Genomic DNA, 13776 nt, shown 5'->3' with positions numbered 1-13776 from the left:
CCATGGTGCGTCGGTGTCGGTAAATTTTAGTCACGAATGAATCACAAATGGTGTTTTTTTTGGCGACTTTTTCTCGGCGGGGACGGGGATGACCTAAAAGGGTTTAGCTTTGTGGAGCTCCAATGGCAGCGTTGATGCCTGAGGTATCTGTTGCCTGAGGCAGTGGATCGCAACGGAAATTTCGAGAAGCTCCGACCGACTGAGCTATTGACCTCAGCACTTTCAGCTCCTTGTGGTTCTTGTTTTGATCTGCATCTCTCCTTATTTGAGCAACTTACCATCTCACTACAATAATGGCTGACGCTTTGAAGGCAGAGGGCAACAAGGCCTTCTCTGCTAAGGACTATTCTACTGCTGTGTACGCGCTACCCCACCTTCAACAATTTGACACCGTCAAAGCAAAAACTGACAAAAACCAGTGAGAAGTTCTCTCAAGCCATTGCCATCGAGCCCGAAAACCATATCCTCTACTCCAACCGCTCCGCTGTCTACACCGCCCAGAACGAATATCAAAAAGCCCTTGAAGACGCCGAGAAGGCGATCGAGATCAAGCCCGATTGGTCTAAGGGCCATGTCCGCAAGGGTGCCGCGCACCGCGGTCTCGGAGATCTTTGTACGTTATTCTGGTTGCGCAAAAATTGTTGGAACAAGTTGCATTGTGAGAAGGTGCTAACTGACGCCAGTGGCTGCGCACGATGCCTACGACGAGGCCCTGAAGATCGAGCCTGGTAACGCACAGGCCAAGTCCGGTCTGGAGGCGACCCAGCGCGCCATCAACGCGGAGGCTACCGCAGATGGTGTCAGTGGAGACCCAACAGGAGGTCTTGGTGGCATGTTCAACGACCCGGCTCTATTCCAGAAGCTGGCCAACAACCCCAAGACCGCCTCCCTGCTGGGAGATGCTGAGTTCATGGCTAAGCTGCAGAAGATCCAACAGAACCCCAACAGTGTTGGAGAGGAGATCCGCGACCCGCGCTTCCTGCAGGTCATGAGTGTCCTTCTCGGTATTGATATGAACTTCGGTGGGGAGGGGGCCGAGCCTCCTACCCCTGCCGCTAAACCTACCACCTCGCAACCCAAGAAGGAGCCCACCCCGGAGCCCGAACCAATCGACGAGGAGGCGCTGGCGAAGAAGCAAGCCAAAGAGGCTGCCGATGCCGAGAAAAAGATTGGTAACGATTTCTACAAGAAGAAGCAGCTTGATGAGGCTATTGAGCACTACACCAAGGCCTGGGATCTGTACAAGGACATCACCTACCTTAACAACATTGGTGCTGCCAAGTTCGAGAAGGGCGATTATGAAGGCACAATCGAGACCTGCCAAAATGCCATCGAGGAGGGTCGCGAGTTGCGGGCCGACTTCAAGCTGATGGCCAAGGCCTATACCCGAATTGGTTCTTCACACGAGAAGCTCGGCGACCTCGCCAAAGCAATTGACTTTTACAACAAGTCGCTTATGGAACATCGCACCCCTGATACCCTGACCAAGCTCCGCAACGCTGAGAAGATCAAGATCACAACCGAGAAGAACGCCTACATTGACCCTGCCGAGGCTGAAAAGGCCCGCGAGCTCGGTCAGCAGAAGTTCCAGGAAGGTGACTGGCCTGGCGCCGTTGACGCCTTCACCGAGATGACGAAGCGTGCCCCCAATGACCCCCGTGGTTACTCCAACCGTGCCGCTGCCCTCATCAAGCTCATGGCATTCCCCGGTGCCGTGCAGGACTGCGACGAGGCCATCAAGCGCGATCCCAAGTTCATCCGCGCGTACATGCGCAAGGGTGCTGCCCTGATCGCCATGAAGGAATACAACCGTGCGCTGGATACCTTCACCGAGGCCTCTGACCACGACGACGGCAAGAACGCTCGCGAGATCGAGCAGCAGCAGCAGAAGTGCCTGGATGCCCAGTTCAGCGCTCGCGCTGGTGAGACTGAGGAGCAGACCATGGCTCGTATTCAAAATGACCCCGAGGTAAGATCCGCCCTGAACGAAGTGGTTTAAGCTTGAATTAAACTAATGTTTTCTCCAGATCATGGCCGTCCTCCAGGACCCCGTTATGCAGAGCATTCTCCAGCAGGCTAAAAGCGATCCCGCCGCCTTGCAGGAGCACATGAAGAACTCGCAGGTGCGGATGAAGATCCAGAAGCTGATGGCTGCTGGTGTTATCCGCATGGGGCGGTAAACGCTTTAAGGGTGTGGAGCATTCGAGAATTTGAATACGAATTGACACGATATATCTTTACCAGCATATTTTTTTTTAAGTTCCATCTTGCTAAAATTCCATTCTGCTTTCATGCACCAATCTTCCAATAGTACCCAACACTCTCAACTAGGAGCCCACAGTACCTGTCAAGATTGTGTCTTGGACTACTTGCAGCAAAATTGCAATGGTTACAATGCAACCCTCCAGACCAGTTTTCGCAACATTACGTCTCCTCTCAGTCAGAATTGCATTGTACAACACAAGTAGCGGACACCAGCCCTGAGACTGCTCTTGTCAAACCTCAGCTTTCGCTGGACGCGTGGAATTAATCCACCTGGGCAGAATTTAACCCGAGGCCAAAGTGAAAAAAGACGAAAAAGCGCCACGCAAGTGGATGAGTGGGGGGGATTTCCCAGCCAAAAAAAAAAGATCATCTTACTAAACTACTGCATCTACCCAATCATAACATCACCACCGGGGGGGGGGGGGGGGGGATTCAGTATCCTGGGTTTTCTTTTATCGCGTAGCACAAACCCACATTACGGACAACACACAGAGTTGGTGTGGAAATAACCTCCCAGAATGACCAAGTGCAAGGCCAGATGTGATGTGATGGATCGATTCATGCAGCTAAGCTTGTCTATCACTTTTCCGTATGGATGGTGCAAATGTACTTTTAATACGGAGTACCTGTGCAGTTTAACATATGCTCTTTAATTGTCGATGAGATTGACGTTACAAGGTATGGAGCACGTACGGAGTACTCTAGAGAGGTTCGGTACACTCAACCCGTTCTCTATAGAGCCACAGCACACCTTTTAAGATTTAGCCGATCTACCTAATCGGGCATAGGGCATGATGTGCAGTAGTGTGCGATGGGTTGGATACATGCCACGTGTTCGGAGTACATCTAGATTGTTCAGATTGGAAGGAATTGACTAAGTTGTCGACCATGATAACATACCATACGGAGTACAGAGTACAGGGTATAGAGTACAAAGTACAGATCACAGTCCACGGAGTATACCTGTAGGATTCACTCACCTCCACCCAGATCTTTTAGCTCGTAAATAGCGTGGTATGTAATTTGGTATTTTATTCAGATGGAAATAAATTTCATCTCCACCAGGGCTCTGAACCTTCAATTCAACCTACGGCAGGTCCCGAACATCAGGCCTATCAGCTGGCTGACGTACGATAGATTCGCAAATTTCGAAGAGACCGATTGGAATTCGACCACGGGGTAGTTCAATAGAATCCAAAATACAGGCTTCATACCTAGAGACTAAGATTCATGAGAGAAATTTAGACAGATCCCTACGCCACAGGAGAAAGTGGGTGTGAATCCCACAGGTATGGACTGTAGGCGCCGACATTCCCCTAGCAGATCTCGTTGCCTAGAGGGGTAGGGATTGTGACAACGATGGCCTCAAAAGGACGGAGGACTCCATTCCCAGAGACAACTTGGAAAGACATAATCTCCACAAAAGCAGTGAAGCCAAGAGATAATTTAGAACCATAAGAAGAGATCCCGTGGTAGAAGAGTGATCATATCTTGACTCCCCTGACCCTCTAGTGACCCTCTGTGGCGGTGCTGAAAGCTCGAAGCTCGGGTCAAATCTAATAGTCGGAGTTGACCCTATCACTCCCCTGATCCTTGACAGAGTTTGACGAGATTACAAGATTATTGAACAGGTGGTAGTAATGTAGTAGGATAGACCAAGTCAGAGAGAATCAGATATTGTAGACTTTCAGGTACATCCACCATCCAAAAAAGAATACACGAATTTGATCCAGCTCCGATGTACGTCACTGATCTTCGACCTCAACCTTTCCAATTGCTCCTTTTTTTAGTCTCTTTTGATTTCTATTTGAGGTCTTATGATAATAAACATTAATTAAAAGGGTAATTGACACAAAAGACTATAAAAGGTATGTAATGGTAATATTCAATGTATCGTAAGAATCCCAGCCACAGTTCCCCTTGACGCAAGCGGCTGGGCGACCTTAGCTGTGCTTTTGGTCCACTCCTCCCCTCTCTGGTTTATTTTTTTTTTCCCTATCTCTCTCTTTCTCTTTCTCTTTCTTCTTGTAGAGCTTTTAACCTTGGTCTACACCTTGGTATAAAACACACCAGGTCACTCCTCCTACGACCACCCCCCCCCACGCTGATCCCGGTACGTGAACTCAGAGACGTTTGCCAAAGTCAGCATTCTTCCCCTCCCCTCAATCTTCCCACCCATGGATCCAATCTGACCTCCTTCAGAACATCCCCGGCTCTCCCAATTCTTCTGATCTGAAAACGACACCCAACCGATATGGCGTCCGCCGACGCGGAGAAGACCGAGGTGAAGATGGAGGGTACTATCGAGGCCGCCCAGGAATTGCACAGGGACCCGCAGTCATACGTTAACCCGGATATCATCGAGAAAAAGGTTGTCAAGGAGGCTCAACAGGCTGGTGCTGCTGCATACCAATTTGATCCCGATGCCTCGCCCGAAGAAAAGGCCAGTGCTGCCAAGGAAGTGCGTGTCGCAAAATGTCCCGAGTTTCAGTCGACGCAATTACCCTGCTAACTACTGTGTCTTGCTGTTAGCGATTGCCGCCTGATTTTCACAATCCCCTTAGGGCCACAGGCGTTGCTGTAATCACGGATAAGGTGCGATTGACCGGGGTTCTCCATCCGATCGCGGTCCGCATGCTAACCCTACTTAGACCGATGGCAAAGCAGACTATGATCTCCCTCCACCGGAGTCTGCGAACGCCATTATGGCCGAGGAAGCCACTCGAGAAAGTCTTGGTAAGCCTCTCGACGAGGATCTTCGGTGGGCGCGCGACAGAACCGGTTGGGCCCCGAAGTTCGTCGACGAAGAGCTGGCGGCGACTTTGGCGAATGAAGGCACATTGCTGGATCACGAGACGTTCCTGGAGGGCAGAATTCCCGATCAATTCTTTGGCGACTGGTACCAAAATTCAGGGGTCATCATCTTCGCCTGCTTGGCCTCGTGGGTGGTCGCTATGCTAGGCGGTGGTTTGGGATGGGTTTTTATGGTCATGGCAGCATGCAGCACCTACTACCGTACCTCCATTCGACGAGTGCGCCGGAACTTCCGGGACGATATTAGTCGTGAAATGTCTAAGCAGCGCCTCGAGACCGACACCGAGAGTCTTGAGTGGATCAACAGCTTTCTCGTCAAGTTCTGGCCTATCTACGCTCCCGTTCTATGCGACACTATCATCAACACTGTTGACCAGGTCCTCAGTACTTCTACCCCCGCATTCTTGGATAGCTTGCGCCTCAAAACCTTCATCCTCGGTACAAAGCCCCCGCGCCTGGAGCATGTCAAGACCTACCCGAAGACCGACCCTGATACCGTTATCATGGACTGGAAGTTCAGCTTCACCCCGAACGACACTATGGATCTGACTGCGCGCCAGACAAAGGACAAGATCAACCCCAAGGTCGTGTTGGAGGTGCGTGTCGGCAAGGGTGTTGTGAGCAAGGGTCTCGACGTCATTGTCGAGGACATGGCTTGCTCGGGCTTGATGCGTGTCAAGGTCAAGCTTCAGATTCCCTTCCCCCACATCGAGCGTGTGGATGTCTGCTTCCTGGACAAGCCCGAGTTCGATTATGTCTGCAAACCCCTCGGTGGTGATCACCTTGGATTCGATATAAACTTTATTCCCGGTCTGGAGTCCTTCATCAAGGATCAGATTCACGCCAACTTGCAGCCCATGATGTATGATCCGAATGTGTTCCCAATTGAGATTGCTAAGATGCTTGCTGGAAACCCCGTTGACCAGGCTATTGGAGTGGTGGCGATTACCCTCCACGGTGCTCAGCAGCTCAAGAACCCCGACAAGTTCTCTGGCACACCCGATCCGTACGCCGTGGTGTCTTTGAACAACCGTAACGAGCTGGGCCGCACGAAGACTATCCACGATACGGACAGCCCTCGCTGGAACGAAACCATCTACGTGATTATTACCTCCTTCTCCGATGCCTTATCTATTGCTGCGTATGACTGGAACGAATACCGCAAGGATAAGGAAATGGGTGTTGCTAGTTTTGCATTGGACAAACTCGAGCAGGAACCCTCCCATGAAAATCTCTTTTTGGAAGTGCAAGCTAGTGGCCGCCACCGCGGTGCCATCCACGCTGATATCCGCTTCTTCCCTGTTCTCGAGGGACGAAAGAACGAGGCTGGCGAGGTTGAACCTGCCCCTGAAGTCAACACCGGTATCGCTCAGTTCACTGTAGAACAGGCCAAGGACCTCGACGGAAGCAAGAGTATGGTTGGCAAGCTGAACCCTTACGGTGTGCTCCTTCTCAATGGAAAGGAGATTCATACCACGAAAAAGCTCAAGCGCACCAACAACCCCATCTTCCAAAATGCCTCCAAGGAGTTCCTCGTCACAGACCGAAAGAATGCCCGTCTGGGTCTTATCCTCAAGGACGATCGCGACATCATGCAGGATCCCATTGTCGGCCGCTACCAGATCAAGATGAACGACATGCTGAAGATGATGGAACGTGGCCAGCAGTGGTTCCATCTTCACGGCGCCAAGGATGGACGTGTCAAGTTGACTCTCCAGTGGAAGCCTGTCGCGCTGGGAGGGATTGGCAGCGCTGGCTACGTTGATCCCATTGGTGTCATGCGCTTCCACTTCAAGCGTGCGTCTAACCTGCGTAACCTAGAAGCCATGGGCAAATCGGATCCCTATGCTCGCGTGCTGCTTTCCGGTGTGACTCGTGGTCGCACTGTCACGTTCCGCAACAACCTCAATCCCGAATGGGACGAGATTGTCTACGTGCCCATTCGGAGCGCAAGCGAGAAGCTGACCGTGGAGGTCATGGATGAGGAGACTATCAACAAGGACCGGACTCTTGGTTGGTGCGACCTCAATGCTTCCGATTTTGTTCGCGAGTCGACGAGTGGTGAATATGAAATCGATGACGAGAAGCAAGAGATCACCAGCAGTCTGAAGATTAGCGGCGGTGCTGCCAAGGGAGAAATACACTACACTGTTTCCTTCTTCCCATCTGTGCCAGTCGTCAACCCCGAGGATGAAGTGGAAGAGGAGGATGAATCCTCAGAGATCCCTGGCACTCCCGGTCCGGACTCCGCCGAACTCCCGAAGAAGGCTTTGCACGCGAAGTCTTCTAGCGTTGACTCGAAGGCATCCAAGGCTCTATCTAACGGCGCTGCACCCATCACCAACGGAACTACCAACGGCGAGCCGGCTCCTAACGGCCGCACCAGTCTGGAAACCACTACATCCCGCCCAATGACTGGGACCCAGTCTGAGACCGCGTCTGTTCATTCCGTCAAGTCCATTCCCCGCACTTTCATCAGTGCGGAGGATCTTTCGAAATATGGTATGATTTGCTTCGCGATGTTCACGGCAACGGTACAAAGCTAATCGACTACAGAATCCGGTTTCATTGTGTTCAAATTCCACGAGGGCCAGCTTGCCGTTCCCAATGTCCAACTGGAAGTTTTGATCGACGATTACATGTTCCCCGCATATGTCTCATCGAAGATCCACACCACGACCGCCAAGTTCAGTGACGTCGGCGAGGCATTTGTTCGTGAGCTCGAGTTCTCCAAGCTCACGTTGCGTCTAGTCAACAAGGACGATCCCAAAGACTCCAGCGAGGAGCACACAGTCGCCAAGCTGACTGGTGACACACTGCCCACCCTGATGCGTATGCTGTACACGCCCACCGAGTTCGTCCTCCGCTCCCCTTCCGGCGAGGTGAGCAAGGTCACCGTCAGCGCGCGGTACGTTCCGACGGAAATGAAACTCGACCCTACAGAGAGTATCAACAACATGGGTACCCTGCGCGTCGACGTCCACGATGCCACGGAGCTGCCCGCCGCCGACCGCAATGGATTCAGTGATCCATTCTGCAAGTTCCGCCTGGACGAGGAGACGGTGTTCAAGACAAAAGTTCAGAAGAAGACCCTGCACCCGGCCTGGAACGAGTACTTTGAAACTCCCATCAAATCCCGTATCGGCGCCAAATTCCATGTGGATGTGTACGATTGGGACTTTGGTGACAAGGCTGACTTCCTCGGTGCCACACCAATCGACCTGGAATCCCTGGAGCCCTTCCAAGCCAAGGAGGTCACCCTGCCCCTGGACGGCAAATCAGGTGCCATCCGCCTGAGCCTGCTCTTTAAACCCACCTATGTGATCCGCGCTCGCCAAGGCTCCTCCACCTTCTCCGGCACCTTCGCCGTCCCCGGCAAGATCGTCGGCGCCCCCGTCAAGGGTGTTGGTTTCGTCGGTGGCAATGTCGTCCGCGGCGCCTCCTTCCTAAAGCACGGCCTCATGTCGCGCATCCACAAGGACAAAGGCGACGACACCGCCTCCATCCTGAACAGCATTGAGGAACCTGACTCCGTCAGAAGCGACCGTCTCACCCCAGCCGCTTCCCTCGTCGATAGCTCTCCTCCCCCTGTCACTCCGCAGAAGGAACACAGCCGCAACCGCAGCACAACCTCGCAGTTCGGTGATCGCCTAAGCGTCTTCGGCGGTGGCAGCTCCAGTGAGAAGGGCTCCGCCAGCATCACCATTGTCTCCGCTGCCAACTTCCCCACCGACGCCAATCTCCGCGTCATCATCCGTCTTCAAGGTTCCAAGGGCGCCAAGGATGTCCACAAGACCAAGGTCCACAAGAATCCTTCTGGCACAGTCACCTTCGACGAGTCCTTCCGCGTCCCCAACACCTCTGCCGACGCCCAGTACCAGGTTCGCGTCGTTGGCCACGCCACCTTCGGCTCGGACGCTATCTTTGGCGAAGCGCCGTTCTTTGTTGATGACCAAGGTTCCGTTGCCGGCCAGGATAAGGCCATTACCGTTGGCGACGGTGTCGTTACTATTCGTTCCAGCTTTGCGTTTTCTGATGGTGCGTTGAGGCCTACTACATCGCACTCGACCTCCGGTACCCCCGAAGCCAATGATGGTCCGGGAAGTCCTGATTCGAGAAAGACGTCCCGTCGCAACTTCTTGAGTAAGAGGTCTGCTGGCGGGGTTTAAATCACCTCTTTAACTTTAATTACCCGCTTTGGAATTGTTTTGCCTATTCAGGCTGAAGAGTATATGAAAATATGAATTGCTTTCGCTTGTTACTAATCAGTTGTTGTTGTTGTTGTTGTTGTTGTTGTGCTTGCTGTGATATCCTGTTGTTGTTGTTTTTTTTTTTTTCCACCGCATCAATATGAATTCAATTGTTGAGATGGTTGCCGGATGCTTTGAGACATACCACATATGCGACGTAGCATGGAGAATTGAAAATAGCCGAGTACAACATAAAAATAGTCCAAAGCCAATAGTTCACGCCACACTAAAAAGCCGAAAACAAGGCTGAGTCTAAGACTTCCGACCCAATGTCTCACTTCGGAATTTTAAAGGGGCTCCCGACGAGGCTTCTCGAATTACGGAGTACTCCGTATACTGACAGTTAATCGTGCCAAGTCCACCCGGGCCCCAGCGGATGACCCGAATCCCAAATTGTAGAGGTAAGTCTCTTTTATGTGTGAATTACATACAAAAGATACTTGTACGTAAAACTGTCGGAACCGCGATTTTCTTCACCCTTCCAGACTCCAACAGGGCTTGAATCTAAGGAGGTATTAAGAGTGTAAATGGAGTCGTGATCACTTTGTCTCAATCTATCATATTAAATATACAGTGTTTTTCAAAGAAGCTCTTTACTCCATCCGGAGTCCACGTCTACATTGATTTTCTAGAACGAGTCTTAGCTTCTGTTCGTTTCGTTTCGTTTTCTTTTCTTTTCCTTTCTTTTCCTTTCTTTTCCTTTCTTTTCTTTTCTTTTCTTTTTTGCTTGAGCGAGTCTGAGGATTACAAAACCTACGGTTATACAATGATGTTGCGTGGAAGTCTCCTTAGCATTGAGTTGCCATAACAAAGATACTTCGTTTTGCAAATTGTGATCCGGTGAGCAGTGATTATCCGCTGGGGCCCACCAACACCGGGTAGGTGGTGGGCTTGGCACGATTAAATGGCATTCTCATCACATTCTCATGGCTTTATATTAAAAAATAAAATTGGTCTCGGGCCCTCCTCTTTCACCCGAATCCTGTTCTCCCGAAACTTGGTCTACACAGCCCGGAGAGGTCTGCGCTTTGATGCTTGGGCTTCTTAAAGAGCCCAGCAGGGACCTCGATTGTATCACATCTGTGCTACTGAGTGTGGAGATATATGTCAGTGTAGATGATGAGGTCGGGATAGGAGATCCAAGAGATGTGTACGGAGTACGGAGTACTCCGTACTCTGTATTCAGTTGCCGAATTATTTTTAGATCTCTTCTATGATATCCGTACTCCGTAAAGAGTACGGAGTGCATTAGCCTCATTTATTTAGGGAAGAGGCGTGGTGGGGTCGATAGTTTGCGTGTCCCACAGTTACCACTTTGACCGGTCTTTTCTTTTAGGATACAGTTAGTGAAGAATTAGAAGAGACACTCTGTGTAATAGCCTATGTGTTCGTTGTACTCCGTGGTGACAATAGGGGATATAGGTGGAAGAGCCAATTTCTCCCTGCATTTTTGTGCTTTCCAATGTATCAAGCTAGGTCCATTGTATATTTGAATCAGTACCCCGTACAAACAGCCTTGGCGAGTTCTGTTGTCTATTTGATCTAAAAGAGGTCAGGTGAACATTCTATGTATGTTGTACCTATTCTAAACGTCTTGCAATCTCACATTGACATACAACACAAGTCGGAACGAATCAGTTGAGTTTATTCCAAACCATTGAAACCTGAAACTGAAACAAGGCAAAAGGGGAGGGTAAGAGCTTGTATTTTTGGTGGGGTCTAATCCAATTTATAGGGACTAGCTCTGTTAAGGTGGAGAGGGAAAAGGGGTCTGGATTAGCAGTGGAATTGTGTACTCCGGGCATACAACATAGGGGTCTAAGAGCATAGCTCATGCTGAATGGTTCGAATGAGAATACTGTAGAACCACCACTTACTCTATCCAGGTTTCATCGTCCTCTGTCCTGCGGTGTTGGTACCCGAAGCTCCAGCCCGGCATGTCAAAGATGACTGACGACATCGGGATGCAAGGACCGAGATAAGAGAATGGACATAGCAATGGCAACGGCAGATGAACAGAGAATGCGGATTGGGAGATTTGATTATTTTCTTACACACTCCATCGTACTAGAAACGAAATCCTAAATGTCGATATGCCTAAATAGGTACAACAAATAACATGAAAAATCACGGGGTCTTTCTCCCCCACTCCTCCCTTTTTTCCCTTTCCCTTTCTTTTATAACTGGACCTTGCTCTCCTTCTTCCCCTCTTTACCTCTGTGCCCTTAGGAATTGATCTGTGAGTTCCCCTACCTATGACGGCAGCTTGACATCCAATGGAACCAAGTGGCAATAATGAACCCCTCTTTTTTGTCCCTTGGGTTATTCTGGAGAGCTCTTGAGCTGCTTAAATGGAGCCACGTTGCCTCTTTCACCCGGAATCTGTCACTGACCTGTTCACTTTCTTTGTAGCTAGTTCCCCATCTCATATCCACATCCCTATTACAACTCATAATGGGCTCCAAGGCTCTTCCCACCCACCTTCGGGCTCCCGAGAGCGAGGCCTTCGGTGGAAAGCACCATGGCAAGTCTCAGTCACACATGGTAAGTTCACTGGAGGCAGTGAATGCCTAAATCCTCAAATCGTGGAAGCTTCGTTCGGGCCCTTTTGGCCGTTCCTGCCTGTTTTGGGTTGTTTCGTTGCTGCTTTCCTGGATGCGTCTCAGGAGACAACTTCCTCCTCTTCTCCTCTTGTTGCCATCGCTACTGTTATCATCGTTGCTCTATTTGTCCTCTCACCCAATCTTCTTGTACTGTCGGAAACCCCCCATTCCCCCCCTTCCCTTTCAATTGTGTCTCTTCCTCTCGTTACAATGGCTACTTTGTTCCCCCCATTTGGTCCTGAGCTGACCCGTGAAACCTCCAACCAGGCATTCGAGAATGCCTCCACTAGCGTCGCCGCTTCACAAATGCGTAATGCCCTGAACGCCCTCGGCGACACCGTTGCCGACCCCAACGAGAAGAAGCGTTTCGAGGCTGAGATGGACAACTTTTTCGCCCTGTTCCGCCGTTTCCTGAACGACAAGGCCAAGGGCAACGCTGTCAACTGGGACAAGATCGCCCCTCCCCAGCCTTCCCAGGTTATTGGTTACGATGACCTCGGTGCTGATGCCTCCGTCGAGTTCCTGAACAAGCTCGCAGTGGTCAAGCTGAACGGTGGTCTCGGTACATCCATGGGTTGCGTTGGTCCCAAGTCTGTCATTGAGGTCCGTGAGGGCATGTCCTTCCTCGATCTCTCTGTGCGCCAGATCGAGCACTTGAACCGTAGCTTCAACGTCAACGTGCCCTTCGTCCTCATGAACTCCTTCAACACCGATCAGGACACCCAGTCCATCATCAAGAAGTACGAGGGCCACAACGTCGATATCATCACCTTCAACCAGTCGCGCTACCCCCGCATCATTAAGGACTCTCTCTTGCCCGCCCCCAAGAGCTTCGATTCCCCCCTCCAGGACTGGTACCCTCCCGGACACGGTGACGTCTTCGAGTCCTTGTACAACTCCGGCACTCTGGACAAGCTGATTGAGCGTGGTATCGAGTACATCTTCCTGTCCAACGCCGACAACCTCGGTGCCGTGGTGGACCTCCGCATCCTGCAGCACATGGCTGACTCTGGGGCTGAGTACATCATGGAGTTGACTGACAAGACCAAGGCTGACGTCAAGGGTGGTACCATTATTGATTCCGATGGTAAGGTCCGCCTGCTTGAGATCGCCCAGGTGCCCAAGGAGCACGTCAACGAGTTCAAGTCTATCAAGAAGTTCAAGTACTTCAACACCAACAACATCTGGCTGAATGTCCAGGCTATTAAGCGTGTCGTTGAGGAGAACGAGTTGGAGATGGAGATCATCCCTAACGAGAAGTCCATCCCCGCTGACAAGAAGGGTGAGGCCGATCAGGCTATCTACCAGCTTGAGACCGCTGTCGGTGCCGCCATCCGTCACTTCAAGAACGCCCACGGTGTTAACGTGCCCCGTCGTCGCTTCTTGCCCGTCAAGACCTGCTCCGACCTCATGGTCGTCAAGTCTGACCTGTACCGTCTCGAGCACGGCCAGCTGGTCATGGACCCCAACCGCTTCGGAGGTGTCCCCGTTATCAAGCTCGGTTCCGACTTCAAGAAGGTCTCCGACTTCCAGAAGCGCATTACCAGCATTCCTCGCATTGTCGAGCTGGACCACCTTACTATCACTGGACCTGTTAATCTCGGCCGCAACGTCACACTTAAGGGCACTGTTATCATTGTTGCCTCCGAGGGCAGCACCATTGACATTCCCCCTGGATCCGTGCTTGAGAACTGTGTTGTTCAGGGCAGCCTGAGAATCCTCGAGCACTAGATGTCTTCATGTGATTCTTCTGTCTTGTTAATTACCCGATCCGTTGCAGTGGTTGGTTTTTTCTCGTTTTAATTGGTACACCCGAGGCTATGGATCCCATGGAGTATGCAAAA

At 51.2% G+C, this 13776-nt stretch overlaps 3 protein-coding genes across 3 annotated transcripts; all 3 read left to right on the top strand.

Moving 5' to 3' along the window:
• Positions 1-293: 293 nt before the first annotated feature.
• On the top strand, positions 294-2180 carry Pdw03_7667 (Heat shock protein (Sti1), putative; the record flags this gene model as incomplete). Its single annotated transcript, XM_014677330.1, has 4 exons — positions 294-358; positions 420-613; positions 684-1969; positions 2028-2180. 4 exons carry the CDS (start codon positions 294-296, stop codon positions 2178-2180), a joined length of 1698 nt encoding a protein of 565 aa, XP_014532816.1.
• A 2339-nt stretch (positions 2181-4519) lies between these two features.
• Pdw03_7666 (Tricalbin) lies at positions 4520-9248 on the top strand (the record flags this gene model as incomplete). The annotated part of the gene is made up of 4 exons (XM_014677329.1): positions 4520-4726; positions 4798-4860; positions 4917-7581; positions 7636-9248. The coding sequence occupies 4 exons, from the start codon at positions 4520-4522 to the stop codon at positions 9246-9248; spliced, it is 4548 nt and encodes a 1515-aa protein (XP_014532815.1).
• A 2535-nt stretch (positions 9249-11783) lies between these two features.
• Pdw03_7665 (UTP-glucose-1-phosphate uridylyltransferase Ugp1, putative) lies at positions 11784-13663 on the top strand (the record flags this gene model as incomplete). The annotated part of the gene is made up of 2 exons (XM_014677328.1): positions 11784-11873; positions 12200-13663. The coding sequence occupies 2 exons, from the start codon at positions 11784-11786 to the stop codon at positions 13661-13663; spliced, it is 1554 nt and encodes a 517-aa protein (XP_014532814.1).
• Between the last annotated feature and the right edge of the window lie 113 nt (positions 13664-13776).

Source organism: Penicillium digitatum, chromosome 3 (assembly GCF_016767815.1).
Source record: "Penicillium digitatum chromosome 3, complete sequence".
In the NCBI taxonomy this organism is placed as follows: domain Eukaryota; kingdom Fungi; phylum Ascomycota; class Eurotiomycetes; order Eurotiales; family Aspergillaceae; genus Penicillium; species Penicillium digitatum.
This window is presented reverse-complemented; position numbering and strand designations above follow the sequence as displayed.